This window comes from Lipophrys pholis (assembly GCF_963383615.2).
Source record: "Lipophrys pholis genome assembly, chromosome: 13".
NCBI lineage: Eukaryota > Metazoa > Chordata > Actinopteri > Blenniiformes > Blenniidae > Lipophrys > Lipophrys pholis.
In genome coordinates, this window is record NC_137632.1 from 10,171,716 (window position 1) to 10,188,036 (window position 16,321).

At 39.8% G+C, this 16,321-nt stretch overlaps 1 protein-coding gene across 1 annotated transcript; it reads left to right on the forward strand.

The window, feature by feature from the left end:
- The first annotated feature begins 1,581 nt into the window (after nt 1-1,581).
- On the forward strand, nt 1,582-15,939 carry LOC308118913 (nectin-4). Its single transcript, XM_080478615.1, has 8 exons — nt 1,582-1,850; nt 3,436-3,777; nt 3,894-4,190; nt 8,328-8,421; nt 12,904-13,058; nt 13,601-13,697; nt 13,824-13,875; nt 14,214-15,939. Exons 1-8 carry the CDS (start codon nt 1,730-1,732, stop codon nt 14,220-14,222), a joined length of 1,167 nt encoding a protein of 388 aa, XP_080334741.1. The 5' UTR covers nt 1,582-1,729; the 3' UTR covers nt 14,223-15,939.
- Nucleotides 15,940-16,321: the final 382 nt, after the last annotated feature.

The following is a 16,321-nucleotide window of genomic DNA, read 5'->3' on the forward strand; positions in this document are numbered from 1 at the left end:
TATAAGTCGGTTTTAGCTTGAATAAATAATTCTTTATTTAAAAAGAAAAAAATCCCAATCTTCCATCCATCCATTTTCTCCCGCTTATCCGTTTCCGGGTCGCGGTGGCGAGTCTGGACCATAGACATATATGGCCGTTTTCCAATTTCTCGAAAAAGTGGGCGGAGCGAGGATACATCCGGGTATTCCATGTGTACTCGGTGACGGAGTAGGCACCAGATCTGTCCGTGGCGGGGCTCGCGCATGCGCTCAGGCCACCAGATCGGCCCGGGTTCAAGCCCTGCCCAGGACCATAGACATAAATATGTATATGTCTATGATACACTGGACGCCTCAACGACTGGCATGAGCATACGTCAGTGCGTCCGCTATCTTGTGAGTGGCATTTGTCAGGACTTCAGAAACGGTAACGCATCACTGTTCTGCTTTTGGTTGTACAAACAGACAAAATAAGGACAATCGACTGCGTGTGATTACCTTCCACAAGTAGGAAAACACTATTTTTTGTTGTTGTCGTTGTGTTTAGCTCATATAACATTAACTTGGGACATAGATGAGCTCGAGCCGTGGGAAATGCTCTCAATTCCCTGGCTTAAGCTCACCCTCAAACAACAACAATATCAACGTCTATTCGGTTCATCTAACGGAGGCTATTTTAGTCGCAGTTTGTGGAATATTACATTTCAAAAGAAATCAGTTGCTCAGAACCAGTCAGTGTACTGTTCCCCGCCTGTTACAGCAGGATAACCTCAGCCTGATCCCAGACATACTGACATGTACACAAACATTATTATTATATATATTGATTAGGATAGCGGATCAATTGATTGCACGTTGCACAAGCAGTGAATTAATGTGATAACCCAGGACTCTGAACATGTAAATCCTTTTTTTTCTCCCACTAGGACCACTCCTATGCACATGTCCTGATGCTTTGAAAGCCAGACTCAGTGAAGCCATGGCCGAGGTGGAGAGTCTGAGAAGAGAGAAGAGGAATGCCAAAGATGGAGAACGGAGGGCAAAGAGCACAGTGTGCGGTCTTCTGGAGGAACTGAGAGCGAAAAATCTAATAAATGAAGAGCTGAAAGAGAATATGTCATATAATATGTAATCATAGATAAATGTGTCACAATAAATAAATATATAATAGATAAATATGAAACAATTATGTTCTATGTAATATTAAAGGTAACTATGTAAAAATAAATGAAAATATAATAGGTAATATGTTATTGTGTGTAAATATGTTAAAAGAAATCTAAATTTGTTACACAAACTAGTTATAACTTGTGCCCTAATGTACAGGTTCATTGTACATAAATGTCACATTGTGTGTAAATAAACGCTTTTGCATATTTTTGTCATGAGCTCCATCATGTTGCTGCTCTAAAAGGAGAGCACAAGCAGTCCCAATGTCCCATTTGCAAACGTCTTCCATTTCCTTTCAATACTTTCTATAAGTATGCAACATTGAATAAATAAAGGAATTAAATCATTTTTAATTTAATAAATTAAAAGTGGAAGCAATGATTCTTCACAGTCATGTAAATGTATATTTGCATGGTTTTCTTCAGAAAACACATCACTGTCGCATAGACTTGTTTAGGCTGACAAGTCAGACTTGCCCCTCACAAGATTGGCGGCCGCTCTGACGTATCGGAGCGGTGGTGTTCAGACACAGGATCCGCTGCGTCCAGTGTAGCTGTCTGGTTCCAACAAGATGTACTAAATGCCGTTAATTCTTTCCGTCGTCTATGGATCCTTTCATTATAATCCTCCTCGGTGTTTTGCGACGACATGCTGTCTGCTGGTGATGATGTTCGTCTTCTTTCGAGGCAGGAATACACAAGGTTTGGAGCTTATCGTTCTTCTAGTTTCTGCGCCACCATTGTTTTTGTTGGTTTTTTTTTTTTTTATACAAAGTCTTTGTTCTCCTGAAGGCGTTTGTGTGTGTGTGTGTGTGTGCGTGTTGTACCAAAAATTCATAAAACAAATTTAATTGCTTTCAGCAGCCTCCACCACATTCTTGTTCTATAGACTCCCAAGAACCCCTGATTCACTGTAGTATTTTCTCACAGTGAATTCACAAATGTACACGTTACTGTACACCCATGCATTCAGAGAAAATAGAATTGTTTTCAGCAAACTCCACCGCATTCCTATGACAATATAAACAGGCATTCTAGTTTAAACCTCGGGTGGCGTTACTCCAGTATTTCAACGTTTTTTCCTAAACTTTAAATGTCTCACATTGTTGTGTTTGTTTTTTCGTTTGTTTTTTTGCTCACGGATATAATATCTCTTCAGTTACAAATGAATAAAATCTTTCCGTGTCGTAGTTCATCTAGTAGACTCTGTTATTTCACTCCAACTGTACCAGTACAGTTTACAGTTTTGACAGTAAAATCTACAATGGCTTTATGCGAAATATAAGTTTCCAACTCAATATGCAACTTTAACAAACAAAGTAGAGTTTTTGTAGTTTGATTTTATGAATGAATCAGTTGTTGTTGTTGTGTTTTTTTGTTTTCTTTTGTTTGACAAAGTTTTACAAACTGCTCCTGTATGCTTTCTTTTTTTTTCCAAATGTATTGCAATTCATTTCGTAATCAGAAGTAAATCAAAAATTGTGAACACTGATATTTTAACTTATTGATAGCAGCAATAACATATAGGTGTTTTGTGTTTTTCAAAGTTACTCTTGCTAAAGAAAATCGAGGTCAGCAGGTTTTCTGGCTTTTTTAAACATTGAGTTAAGTGCATGGAAAACTTTGAACAATGAAAAGGTTTTCCTCCCATCTTAATTAGTTTTTACAAGGTAATCACCAAGATGAATGAAATACAAAACACAGGATTTGCGCTTGTGTTTTGGAAACACGTGAACTTTTCGTTTGCTCGCCATCTCATCGGACGGCTTTAGAGGTGCAGAAATGAAAAAATAGTGAAAATGTGTACTCGGTCACGACAACTGTCTGAACATGACCCAATGCAAGACATCACCACTCCGAAGATATGAGCTTCTCATAATGCCCCTCTGGGTCTTGTCCATGGCACATTCATTTAACTGTAAATGCAAATGTAATATATCCCCCATCATTTCTCAAACTTCAAGTATTAATGGTGAATAATTGATTCTGATTCTGAAAATGCTTGACAACTTTATGTGTGTGTGTCCATTTGAGCAAATTTTTTCACACTTTCAGCATTCCCTAATTGCCTTCACAGATCATCCCTATACTTACAAACTTGTCGTATTTGCTCTTTCTGCTGGTAAATTATTGCACAAAGAATTATTCCAGACTTCCGGAACAGTCGTCATTCCTATTCTTGTGCTATTCTACAATCTCTTCATGGCCACAATTAATGTTCCGGGCCACGATGACCGTACAATCATGTAGTTACTGGTCAACTCACAAAACTTGTTGCTCTTTTCAGCAATCCAGGTGACTGGTGGGAACCTGACGAAGGTGGTGGGAGACACTGCTATCTTACCTTGCAAGATGACCGAGGATGTGGAGTTGCTCACTCAGATATCTTGGAGGAGGATGACCAGAAAAATGCCTGAAAATACATTTTTTTTCACCATCTCAGAACAGAACGGACCAAGTTTTACCAATGGTCCCGATCCTCGAATCACATTCATTGGGAATCTTTCGGCGCGGGACGGAGCTCTACAAATATCCGATGTGTCGTTGAACGATGAAGGAAACTACACTTGTATTTTTACTTTGTTCCCCAGTGGAAATTACAAGACAGACATACCTCTACAAGTGCTAGGTATATGACAGTTTGTATGTGGAATCATTTATTTGTGGAGTGCATGAGAGAAAATTGTGGTTGTCGCCTTCTTGCTTGTGTTCTCGCTTACCACTCTTCTTTTAATTCCCCTATAGTCCCTCCATCGACAAGGCTGAGCTATAAACCTCATATTTTGGGAAATGAAGAAGTTCTTCTTGCCACCTGCACAGCTGCTGGCGCCCGGCCTCCTGCAGAGGTGAGCTGGCTCAATCTGGGGAAAGAGTTCATGACAAGGACCAACTCCACAAAGCACGCCAACGGAACGACGACCACAGTCTCGTCGCTGTTTGGAGTGCCTACAAGAGAAATCAGCGGTCAGGAGGCGCAGTGTGTTGTCAGCAGCCCGGCCTTGTCAGAAGACCAACGCCAGTCGCTCACCCTACACATTTTCTGTAGGTACACCAACACTTTCATTCTGTCTGTTGTTTATGTATGTTATCTTTTGTGTTCATTTGCATCACTGCCAACTGCAGGGTTTTGCTGTTATCTAATCGAGATTGTCAAGCTTGGACACTCGCGAATGCGCGCAGCAGGAAGATACCACTGCTGAAGTAAAACAAAATGGTCATGATCAGTCGGCGTATAGGCAAAGCACGGTTTGAACCATACATTTATCTGAACGTCAATTCAGTGATGGAAGTGTGTTGACCGTTGGATGCAGCGCGCGTCGTTGGAACTGAACTTTTTTTCTAAACGTCTGCGTGTGAGGTCACTGCTCCAGGTGAGGATCTGTGGGACTGTAACATTATTGCCCCTCCGCTATGATATTGTCTCCTGGTATTTCTGCATTCTGCTAATGCAAAAAGTGCAGCGAGGGGGCTTTTATTTCTTTGACAGTTTGGCAAAACAAATGTGAAAAGCGAATTGAGCCTGGATAAAAAGTCACAGCACAATTTGGCAGTTATAACAGCTAAAAATAGAGATGGGGAAGCAACCACTTCTGTGGACCACTAAACCCCCTATGTGGGCCTCTTGTCAATGTCAAGAGACTGCTTGTGTGCGAATCTCTCTTTCCAAATGTACTATTTGGCCGAACCTGCTGGTTGATTTCGATGTGGTAAGTCTGATTTCAATGCAACCTCAATGGGCTTTTCCACCAAAAGAACCAGGAGCTAGTTCGGGGCTGGTGCCAGAGCCAGTTCTTAAATGAGCACCACCAAAGAACCGGTTCTTTTTCCACCGTTAGCGGAGCCAAGTGGGAGCCACGTCATTGCGTCACTCCAAAACGTGATACGTCACTGATTTCACCAATTTGGCGCTGACAGCGCTCATCCAGGTACAAGGAGACGGACTGTATTCATCGGTTTAGTCCCGGTCGCTCCATCTAGTTTGGCCTGAACCTCAGACGCAGACCAAAGAGCCAGAAGACATTACGTCTCTTCTTGTCTCTATTGGTGTTTTTTCACGTCCGTCTTGTTTTAGTCGGGAGCCCGGGAGTGGACGTAGAGGGGGGAAAAAATAACGCCTGTATGTTTTTCAACATTTGGGCATTACATAGTGAATTTCTGCTCCTTTCACTTTATTTCTGGGTGTGTCTGAATGAAATGCTTCAACATTGGAGAAGAATTTGAGGTGTGCAATGATAGAACGAAGCTCTAAAAGCTGTTTCCAATGACAACCTCCGTAAACACACTGATTAAAGTTCTTTCACATGAGGCCTTAAAAGGCTTAAATTTTATGCCCATAAAATCCAAGCTTTCATTTACAGTGGTATGTAGTTTGTTTTTTAGTTGCTGATGAACCAAAAGTATTTATTATATAGAAGTTCTGTGGGTTAGAAAATAATATTGGAGCGTCTCGGAGCGGAGCGGAGCAGCCTCATACTGCATGGCGCACCGGCTGCAGCGCCTCAGCCTGCATGGCGCAGCGGCTGCAGCGCCTCAGCCTGCGGTCAGAACGCGAAACAAGACCTGGACGTGACGTTAGTTATAATAATGTTACCATGAAAAGTGTGAAAAATAAATGACAATGGAAAACTGCTTCTAAATTATAGCCGACGTAGCGGACTGACAGCGGAGGAGCGCGGCAGAGCCGCAGCTCCGCGAACGAGGATTAAATAATCCCGTTCCCTCGTATTATTAACTTCAAAGAATGACTTATTATATCGTTCCCACGCGTTATTTTTATTTTTTTCTCTATAACCACTCTGGGGCTCCGTGTTCGCTGGAGTTTTCAGAAAGCGGGTACAGCCCGCGTCCACCTTGTAGGTAGCGATAACTCCGCCCCCAGCTGATGATGCGTCGGGCTCCGCTCTGGCTCCTCTTTGGCCCAGCAACGAAGTGGGGCCAGCGTAAGACCAGTTTAGCCCCTGTTTGGCCGGGGCTTTGGCAGAGGAAAGACAAAGAACTGGTGCTAAGGCTGGCCCTGGCGCTGAACTAGCACCTGGTTCTTTCTGGTGGAAAAGCCCTCAATTTGGGGGAAACCACCTCGACTGTGATGTTTGTATGATCAAAAAGCAAATGTCCCAGTTCGGGTCCAGTTTACTTCCTGTTTGTTGGCACTAGCATTTTAACGTCTAACATGAAGCAAAAGATAAGAAAAGCACTTTACAATTGCATGGAAGTACACGTTTGAAACATATCCCCCACAATGGGCCATATGCTCCTGTGGATAGCGGTCTCGCCCCACAGTGTGTTGGTCCGGGTTCAAATACCAGCCAGGGGTGTGACTGTGAATGGACTGAGTGTGTGTGGTTGTCTGTCTCTGTGTGTTGGCTCTGTGGTTGGACTTGCAACCGGTACTGGGTGTGTCCTCACTGGGATCGGCCCGCCGACAGCGACCATGAGCAGGACGAGCAGTATAGAAGATGACTGGATTAATGGATGGATCTTCCACAACAACATTAGGTGCTGAAATTCAACACATTGTTCATATTGAATCATCCCAGCTGGATTCCACCCAGATAGGAACTAACCAGCATCCGTTCAGCAGTTCCGGTGTACGTTTATAAGCATTTCCAGCACCTGCTTCTCTCAATGCAGTCATTAGGTCACCACCAGGATGCAGAGAACAGATGGCTCATTCCTCATTCCATTATGACTAACAAGCACAGCAAATGCATGACTCCCACATGGAAGTTTTCTAGACATGTTGGATACTAGTGGAAGAGCTTTGGAGTTTGTGACTCACAACTTGAAACACTTGTTGGGGTTTATGGTTGGTTATTAGCATATAATTACTGTAAGTAATAGATTACTAAAAGTAATAAATCACTGGAAGTAATTTATGAAAAATTGAAATTATTAATGGAAGTAAACGGTCATTTACTCATTAACAACTCCTAAAGTAATTGAATAATTACTTTAAAAACAAAAAAATATGAAAAATGATCAAAAATAATTTTTAATAAAAAAATTATTAATTTGCATAAATTTCTTATTTATGTATTAATAATAAATCGGGGCACCACCAGATAAACTGGAAATAGCTAATACCAAAATATCAGTCTCGTTTGTAAAAAGTTTATTTAAGTTAGTTAATATTTCTGCATAAAATATAACCATCTTAAATAGATTGGAAGGTGTGAGAGCCGAGCACAGACTGTTACAAACCAGTGAATTGTCAACAATAAATACACAATAATCACCAAGAAGCGTACAATTCAGCTAACAGGCGTTTATTAATAAAATGTATTAATTCATAAATAATTCTGAAATCATCTCATAAATCAACACATTCAAATAGCAAACGACATCTAACACGGAGATCTAATCTATTAAACAGCAACACTATGTACAAAGAGTGTGTGTGTGTGTGTGTGTGTGTGTGCGTGCGTGAATAGCGGAAAACAGAAGATGTAGTCCAAACTGGGTCCTGCTCGTCCAGCGGGCTGGCGTTGGTTCTGTCTCTTTGTTCCTGCTTGGTGCTCTCTTTACCCTTCTGATGAGGGAGAAAGATGTCTCTCCCTCCATGGCTAGTTGAGAATGGCGGTTAGTGTTTTGATGGAACATGAGTCCCACCAACTTGGGCCTGGACCCCTGTGGTGATTCAAGCGTCCTCATTGGTCACTTCCGGGGTCTGGCTCGCTCCCCTGCTGTTTTATGGCCTATCCATTGTTGTGGTGTTTTCCTTCGGGGGAGCAAGTTGGAGAAACAGCTCACTAAAGCTACGGAGGAGATCATGGAATCCTCAGGCCCCAACACACTACTTTGTTTTTTTCCATCCGTCTGAACTCGATTTATCTTTGCCGTGGTTCTTCATCTCATCAGGAAGGGTTGGAAGTGTTTCATCCTTGCCCCGGCAGCTGTTTCCTTGTCCTGTCATTCCCACAATTTCCTTCAGCCTGTAATGGTGGAGGATGAAATTACCCAGCTGAATTGAAACACTACAAAGTTTGGTAGCGTGATTCTTACACATGGTGCCTTTAAATGTAATTCTTTTTCAGTCCCACCAGAAAAAAAGAAAAAAAGAAATCTTGTGGTCGTAGTTCTTATAAAACTATTTTAGTGAAGTTACTCTCAGAATAGAATAGATGCATAAGCTTCTTGGCGGTACTGTCAATCACTCACACACTCTTGCCCTTTTTGCAGTTACGCCCACGAACGTGGCCATCGTAGAAAGGCCAGACAACACCATTGAATGTGTTTCTGAAGGCAACCCGAAACCCAACTTCGCCTGGACCAGGTACAATAATCTGAATATCAATCTACACTTTTTTTCTTTTTTAAAAACGGAACTTTTTTGGTTTTGAGCTTTCGGCCGAAGTACTTCCTCTCTGTTTCTGAAACGCTGATAATGTATTTTTTTCCAGTTTTCGTTTTTTTGTTACGGTGACATTTCTGCACCTCACACATCAGCAGTGATGATCAAAGCATATTGTGAAAAATGTCCTTTTCAACTGGTCCTCCATTCAAAGTTCAGTGTGAGGACTTGTCACATCAGCAGCTCTCTGAACAGGTCAGTCAGGTCAAGAAGTGAGCGATTAGACTTTAGTCAACTCATCAGATATTATTAAGGTGCCCCGTCATTTGAAAGGTAAATAGATTTAATTTATGTAGCACTTTTCCACCGCGTGAGCTGTCCCCAAAGTGCTTTACATTGTTAATCACATTCCCCCTTTCATACAAACATTCACCCACCAATAGAATACTTTTTACTAGGGATGTCCCGATCCGATCGGTAGATATCGGATCGGGGCCGATATTAGTGATTTGTGAGTGATCGGGGATCGGCAAATCCAGCCGATCACCCCGCCGATCTAAAAAAAACAAAAAAAAACGCGGTCCGTAACGTCACCTAATAACCACAACAATCACGGACTACAAGCTCCGGTCCAGCTGCAGAAGCAGACGGAGCGGGGCCATAGACCTATAAAACTAGAGTTATATATAGTGGTTTATGTGTTTATGTGCAGAAATCTACTTCTAAATTTCTCTGTGGTCTGTCTTCTTCTGCCTTTTTATTGTGTTTGGTGATTCACAGCGCCCGTAAAGGCCTGGCATGTGTACTACATGCCCTGAAGCCTCGTGTTGAACCGTGTTCATAGTGAGGTGTGGACGGTTTTTTGGGAGGCCACGGAGAAAAAAGATTTTTTTCGTAGTGTGGATGTACCCTCAGTTTACAACAACAACTAAAGAGAAGAATTTTGATTCAATAAGTGAGTTTTACAATAATTTCTAGCTAAACAAAGCTTCTGCCAATAGTGCTTTTAGCTTCAGACGTCTTAGTTGCTCCAAAAATAGACTGAGTATATTTGCAATAGCAATGTGAGTATCAGATCGGGAAAGTATCGGTATCGGCCGATACTCAATTCTGAAAAATCGGATCGGTTTCGGGGGCAAAAAAGTGTGATCGGGACATCCCTACTTTTTACACACTCTGTGTTTGTCCATGTATGCTTTGCAAACTTCTTGACTACATGGTTATATAGTATTTAGTTACCCATGTAGTAAATGCACAGATGTCTGAAAATGTTTTAATGTCATTGAAATTTTACAAATGAAATAAGAAAAAACCTCAAAAGATTTAAGTTTGCACGACAAGCCTAAATTGTGAAGAATTTGCATGGTTTGTATTATATTCTGAGAATTTTATTTTACATAGAATAACCTTCATGGATGAATAACAATTACTACATGGGGAAGTTTTTTTTTCCCATTAACAAGAAGTGAGATAGTCATCTGACTGCGTCGAACGGTCATGTGAAAAATAGTGAACCCGAAATCTCGTGGGGGAAAAAAAAAGACGTTTTTATTGCCTCTGCTGCGTGACAAACACGAGGTTGTACTAACATCAGACCTACCTGTGGTGGTTTGAGGAGAACTTTTTGTCTTCACTTGAGAGTTTAGCCAACAACAGCACTTTTGTTTATAATTCCATGATGGCAGGTGAGAAACTGCATCACCTACCTCCCTCTAACTAAAATTTGATCCCTAAATGGCTGTTGGCAAACCGTCTAGTCAGACAGGCTCCAGGTGTGGCAATAAACATGTTGGATAAATACTGCTTAGTTCTTTTGAACAAAAACTGATGAAGCCGGTTTCGGCGGAAGGGGGAAAATTCTGACTCTGCGAGTTCGAGACAGAAAGTGAAGAACCAATCAACTGGATAATTAGTTTTGAATGAATCATTTGTGGAAGTTTATGTAGTAAAGCGAAGCGTCTAGGTGGAGGCAGACTGTCAAACAGTCAGTGGAATGTGACAAGACTGCACAAAAAAACCAGACCGCATCAGTCCTTTATGTATGTCTCTATAATAGACTGAAATATGTTTGCAGGATTTTGCCTTATTGATTAAATCAGTGTAAATTAACGTTAAAAAATAACCCCCAGAGGTTGTAATAGCATTTTTAAAAAAAAAAAGCACAGTTTGGAAAAAAAAACTACTTTATTTAGACTTGTCAAAAAATTGTTTTTGTTTGCACAACCCCAAAGTTTGCTTCACATGTCCTGCATCTCTGAAAGACTGAGCGGTTGCAACAGTCCTGAACCTTCAGTAAATAGCTTTGGGTAAAGCTGGGAAGCGTTGGGAAGCGTTTGAAGCAGCCCTAATTGTAAGCTTTAGTAAATAGAAAAGTCTTGAGTCTGGCCTTAGAAGTAGAGACTGTTTCAGCCTCCCTAACTGAAACTGGGATCGGGTTCCCCTGAAGAGGCTCCTGGGAGCTGAAAGCTCTGCCTCCTATTGTATTTTTAGAAAACCTAGGTTACAATAGTCTACTTTTGAAGTAACAAATGCGTTTAAGTTTTAATTTTCAAATTTGACATTTCAAAATGAATTTTGGTCACTATTTGCTTGGGTGTCTTTTGACAATTGAAACTTAAACCTCCCCTACCCGAACCCGGGTGTGTTTCCAAGGTTTGTATCCCCCCCCCTCAATCTATCGATCCGTCTATCCTATCATTTCCTCTCCTTTATCCTCTCACCCCAGCCGGTCAGCAGAAAAGCCGCCCCCTCTGACTCTGGTTTCTGCAAAGGTTTCTTCCTGTTAGAGGGAGTTTTTCTTTTCCACAGTCGCAAATAAATCTGCCTGCTCATGTGGATTTGTTGGGTTTTTCTCTTTTCTCAGTTAAAAGCGCAGAGAACTGACTGTGTTGTATTTGGTGCTGTATAAATAAAGTTGAATTGAATTGAATTTATGAGTCCAATAATGCAGCTATAACCTTGAAATAAAAAAAAGGATTTCTGCAAATGCATTTCAATTTTGAAATTTGACATTTCAAAATGAATTTTGGTCACTGTTTGCTGGAGTGTCTTTTGAAAATTTAAACTTAAACGTCTTTTTTTTTTTTTTTTTTTTTTTTTCATTTTAATTAAGTCACAGAATGAGCAGCCTTGTATAAGAAAATGAAAATGCAGTTTGGATGATTGATTATTAAGTATTTCTGTTGATACATTTCAAATAGATTTTTGAGCCACATTCAGCCGGCCGGAAGGACTTTGTTTATGGAAGACAGCCTTGTGTAAATATAAATAGCGTAAATTCCAAAAAGGAAAACAGAGAATTTGTTGTACCCCAGGGATCTATTCTGGGACCTCTTTTGTTTATTGTTTATGTTAATGACTTTGTACATTGTTCTAGTGATATTCATGAAATACTCTTTTTAGATGACACAACTTTGTTTATGTCACATAAGAACCTGGATCAGCTTGAAAAGCTCCTGAATGAGCAACTAGATAAGGTAAATACTTGGTTTAAATGGAATAAATTATCATTGAATATTAGCAAGACCTTCTGTATTATTTTCCGCTCAAACAGTCAAAAGCACAGTGGTCAGGTCATAAATATAAAAATTGATAGTTTAGATATTAAAAAAGTTGACTCCATAGAATTTTAAGAATCAATATAGATGAATTCATACATTTTAAAAAGCACAAATGCGAACTCATTCCATTATACTCACCAACATGATACTAGGAAAAAGCTGCTTCAAAAAGGGAAATATGCCATAGAGGTCTAAGCTTATGGAATGAGTCGGAAAGCAACTTAAGACGATCAGCCACATTATCCACATTTAAAAGGAAACTGAAGAATCGACTACTGGAGAGTTCTGCGCGAGGTTTACATGTGGCTTAGTACTCACAGGGTTAAACTGCTTTCCCTCTGAACATGGATCAATTCAAGAACAAGATATTAATGTTACATGCACGTAAATGTAGAGTCATTGTTGTTTTTAGTTTTTGTGTTTATGGCCACACTGCAGGGAAATGTGTGTGAATGTGTATACATTTGCACAAATTAGTCCGCCTGGATTCACTACTCGCTAAAGATGTCAGCGGTACCGAGTCATGGTGGAGCCATCCTCGGTTAAATGTGCAGCACAAGATGCACTGGGTGGTGGTGTGTTGGACCTCACCATGATGAGCTCCAAGCTTTTTTGGGTGTCCCTTTTTTCATAATTTTGCGTAATTCACGGACAAGTCAAAGTCTTTGTATGTGTGCAATTGTGGAAAATAAATGATTAAATGAATGAAATAAGATAGAGTTCAGACAAAGACAAATACCCAATGCTCCCCTTAGGAGCGACGGGGTTTGTCTTTTTTCTTTTTTTCTATCAGATTGGGAAAAACGGAAGATGATTATGTAGTTTAAATTCTCCTCTGCTCCAACTCGTTGTTGGTCTGATTCTTAACTTGTGCCTTACTCCTCATGCTGTGTCTCTCTTTCAGATCTGGCAAGATTTTACCCGACTCTGAAATCAAAGTTGACGGTGGAAACTTGACATTTGTAGCCTGCGCCTCTCACCTGAAAGGCCTCTACCAGTGTGAGGCTTCAAACCCATACGGGAAAAAAACCCATCAGGTCTACTTGGCTGCCTGTTCAGGTGAGGTCCAGGCACAGTTCTGCCTACATAGGGGGATGTTACTGAGGGAAATACTTCTGTTCATTCAGACAATTTTTTTCCTCTTATGCCAATGAATGCTTTAATGTTAAATAAGAGCTGAGGGAAGTGAAGTGGTGACTGTAGTCTGTCACCAAACAAGACAAATGGCTTAACGGATGAGCGCCCACCCCCACGCGGTGCACAACAGACATTCATTGGACCATTTAGAAACTTTACAGCAAGTCCTATCATGTTCATAATGCTCATGGTCTTGGTAATCCCGTTCTTTGATACGTTGGGCACTTCGGAACTTGTCACCATAAGATAAAATGTGTTGTATAGTCGAGTTGGCTGACATTTGGAGACAATGCCAGTAATCTAATGTCATGTGTAATCTAAAATGAAAGGCCACAAAAAAGCAAAAGCTAAATACGAAAGCACAATGAATAACTTGACATATCGTTATAAATGGCATATTTCCTGCTTCAAAGAGAGATACTTGTTTGAAGTCATTCTGTACTTTGTGTGTTTGTTCCCTCCAGGACCCAACCCTACTCCTTGGGTTTTATTTGGTCTGCTGTTTTCCCTGAATGTCATCGCTGCAGTGTTGTATTTATATAAAAATGGATATCTTAAAAGGTACTTAGCCCAGGATCCCTCAATATATGTGATTAAATATAAAAATACATGTACACTCATAAGCCTTTACTGTATGTATGTTGAGGAGCTTTTGCTGTGTAACTGTTGTTTTTTTTTTACAATCAGGACAAACAACGGGAATCACAGGGTCCCGAATGATTCCGACTCACCAGATATGGTTAAGTTTGGTTTTTTTTCCTGTATTTTCGTGTCTTAATGTTTGAGAACAACTTTGCAATATATATATCTCAAATAATTCTATCAGACATTGGACACCTGAAGCTTTCAATGTGTCGCATTGTCACACATTTTTTAGATGTTCTTTCAATAAATTAAAGTCTTTTGTTTGTTTATTTTTTATTTTCTTAGTTTTTTTTGTTTCAATACTCTTTCCCTTTTGAGTGTTTGTCTGAGATCTACAGATAATCTGAAGCCTTCCCGTTAAGTACAGCTGATAGATTTGTTTTTGAGATATATTGCATTTTACATGTGTAGCTTCACTTTGTGTGTTCCCAGGATCTGTGATGTCCTGACTGTGGAAGCTGAACACCGGTTAACCTGAAGATTCCATCTGTGGCTTTAAATTGATTTGAAACTTGAATTTTAGTTGTGGAGCTTGAAAACACTTAATACAAACCTTGCAAATTATTGACAGATTCAGATTCAAACAATAGTTATTCTCTTTTGAAACAATTAAACGATGATATGATATGATATATAATCAGTGATGCCGGTAACTCTCATACGACTACTTTCTTTAGTAACGAGTAATCTAATGTGTTACAATTACTAATCCAGCAGTCAGATTAAGAAGTTACTTCTCCAAGTCACTGTGCGATACTATTGTAGTGTCCAGCAGGACAAGAGTCTGGCCTCAAAGCTGCTTTATTATTAAACGGAACCGGACCGCTCCTCGGTTCTCCTCCAAACAGACACACGCAGTTTGTCTGCACGCTCACCTGAACCGCCCCCTTCTCCACTCTCAGCCAATCACAGACCAGCTCTCGCTAATGTTGTCGGCCGCTGCTGAAAGTAACTAAAAAGTTACTTGTATTTTAACTTAGTTTGACTTTTAGAAACAAGTAATCAGTAAAGTTACTAAAACAAGTTACTTTTTAAAGGCGTAACTAGTAATCGGATAACTTATTCAAGGTAACTGTGGCAACACTGAATATAACACAATATAAGAAGTAGTTGTTCACCCCACCCGAAAGAAATTATTAAAAATAACTGGAGTATTTGTAAATTTTTCTTCAAACTTAAGTTAATGATTTTTAGGGTTAGGGTTAGGAAAGTTAGTTAGTGTTAAACATATTTAATAGGATGATCACTCACTCAAAATTCACTCAATAATGCAACACTTGTTCTTTTTAGCTATAAATCATTTCTTTATTTGTGAGCAAAACCGTAAGACACGTTACATTTAGGGTCAATTATAGCGTTTGTATTATTTGTTAAGAAATATTGATTATTGTTTAAATAGTTATACACCATAAAATAACTTTCAGCTAAAGTCGAATTCACTATTAATTCACCAATTTCTTGAAGATGTTATTATAAGAGTCTGTCGTTGCTGTAGCCAAAAAACAGTCTAGACAGCAGTTGAATATACAGATGGTTGCTGGAGTTTCCGGGCAACCGAGGATTTACACAACCCAAAGCAAATGACGCAACACTAGTGGTCCCTTATTGCAAGATAGATCTAAACTGCTGCTACCACAGCTGTAACGGTACCACTTCTGCGGCGCATGTTTGGAAGAGATTGGAAAACGGTCACAGACAGTGTGGCTACTTCAAGTTAGAACTTACAGAGTTCGAATATACATACATTTCAGCTATTTATTTCTTGTTCCTCTTAGTTAAAAGTATATGCACGGGTCCAGAATACCTCAGTTATATTAGTCATGTTAAGATTTTCCATTTCAGTTTTCTGTACTTCTCAATTTTTCATTGCTATCTCCCAAGGTATCGTCAGTGGTCGGTTGTTCAGCCAGGGTTGCTGTTCTCCTGGTAAACTGGCAGCCCATCATGTTTTATCGCCCTGAAGTAATAAGAGTACAATAGATGCATTTAGCCATCACAGTTCACTGCACACATGCAAGTGATTCGGGCTTGTACCCACTGAAAATGGAAATTGTACAAATATTTATACATCTGTATATTGAGACTTAGGTGGCTTCTTTAGCTCAGTGAAGGTAGAAAACCGTGTTCCTCTAATAAATGTGTATGTTTCAGTGGATGTAATTATGAAGATAGTCATAATGATTAGTTTGAAACAACTTAAATGTTTTGATTGCAATTTTGGGCGGTAAATGTAGTCCACGTCCCTTTTTAAAGTCAAGGCAATGCAAATTGTAATAGATTTTTTCTATATCAGGAACATTAAAGTCCACTTATTTCTACAATGAAATAAATACAGCTCTGGAAAAAATTAAGAGACCACTGCAAAATGATCAGTTTCCCTAATTTTACTACTTATTGGTATGCGTTTGAGTAAAATGAACATTTTTGTTTCATTATATAAACTACTGGCAATCCATTTAGAGCATTTATTTGCAGAAAATGGTCAAAATAACGAAAAAAGATGCAATGTTTTCAGACCTCGAATAATGTGAAGAAAACAA

Bases quoted from the DNA above. Each gene is read 5' to 3' on its own strand.
- LOC308118913 (XM_080478615.1), top strand. From the start codon at position 1,730: ATGCCGTTAATTCTTTCCGTCGTCTATGGATCCTTTCATTATAATCCT. The intron at 4,191-8,327 runs GTAGGTACACCA...CCCTTTTTGCAG, and splicing joins GCTCACCCTACACATTTTCT to TTACGCCCACGAACGTGGCC. The intron at 13,059-13,600 runs GTGAGGTCCAGG...TGTTCCCTCCAG, and splicing joins CTACTTGGCTGCCTGTTCAG to GACCCAACCCTACTCCTTGG.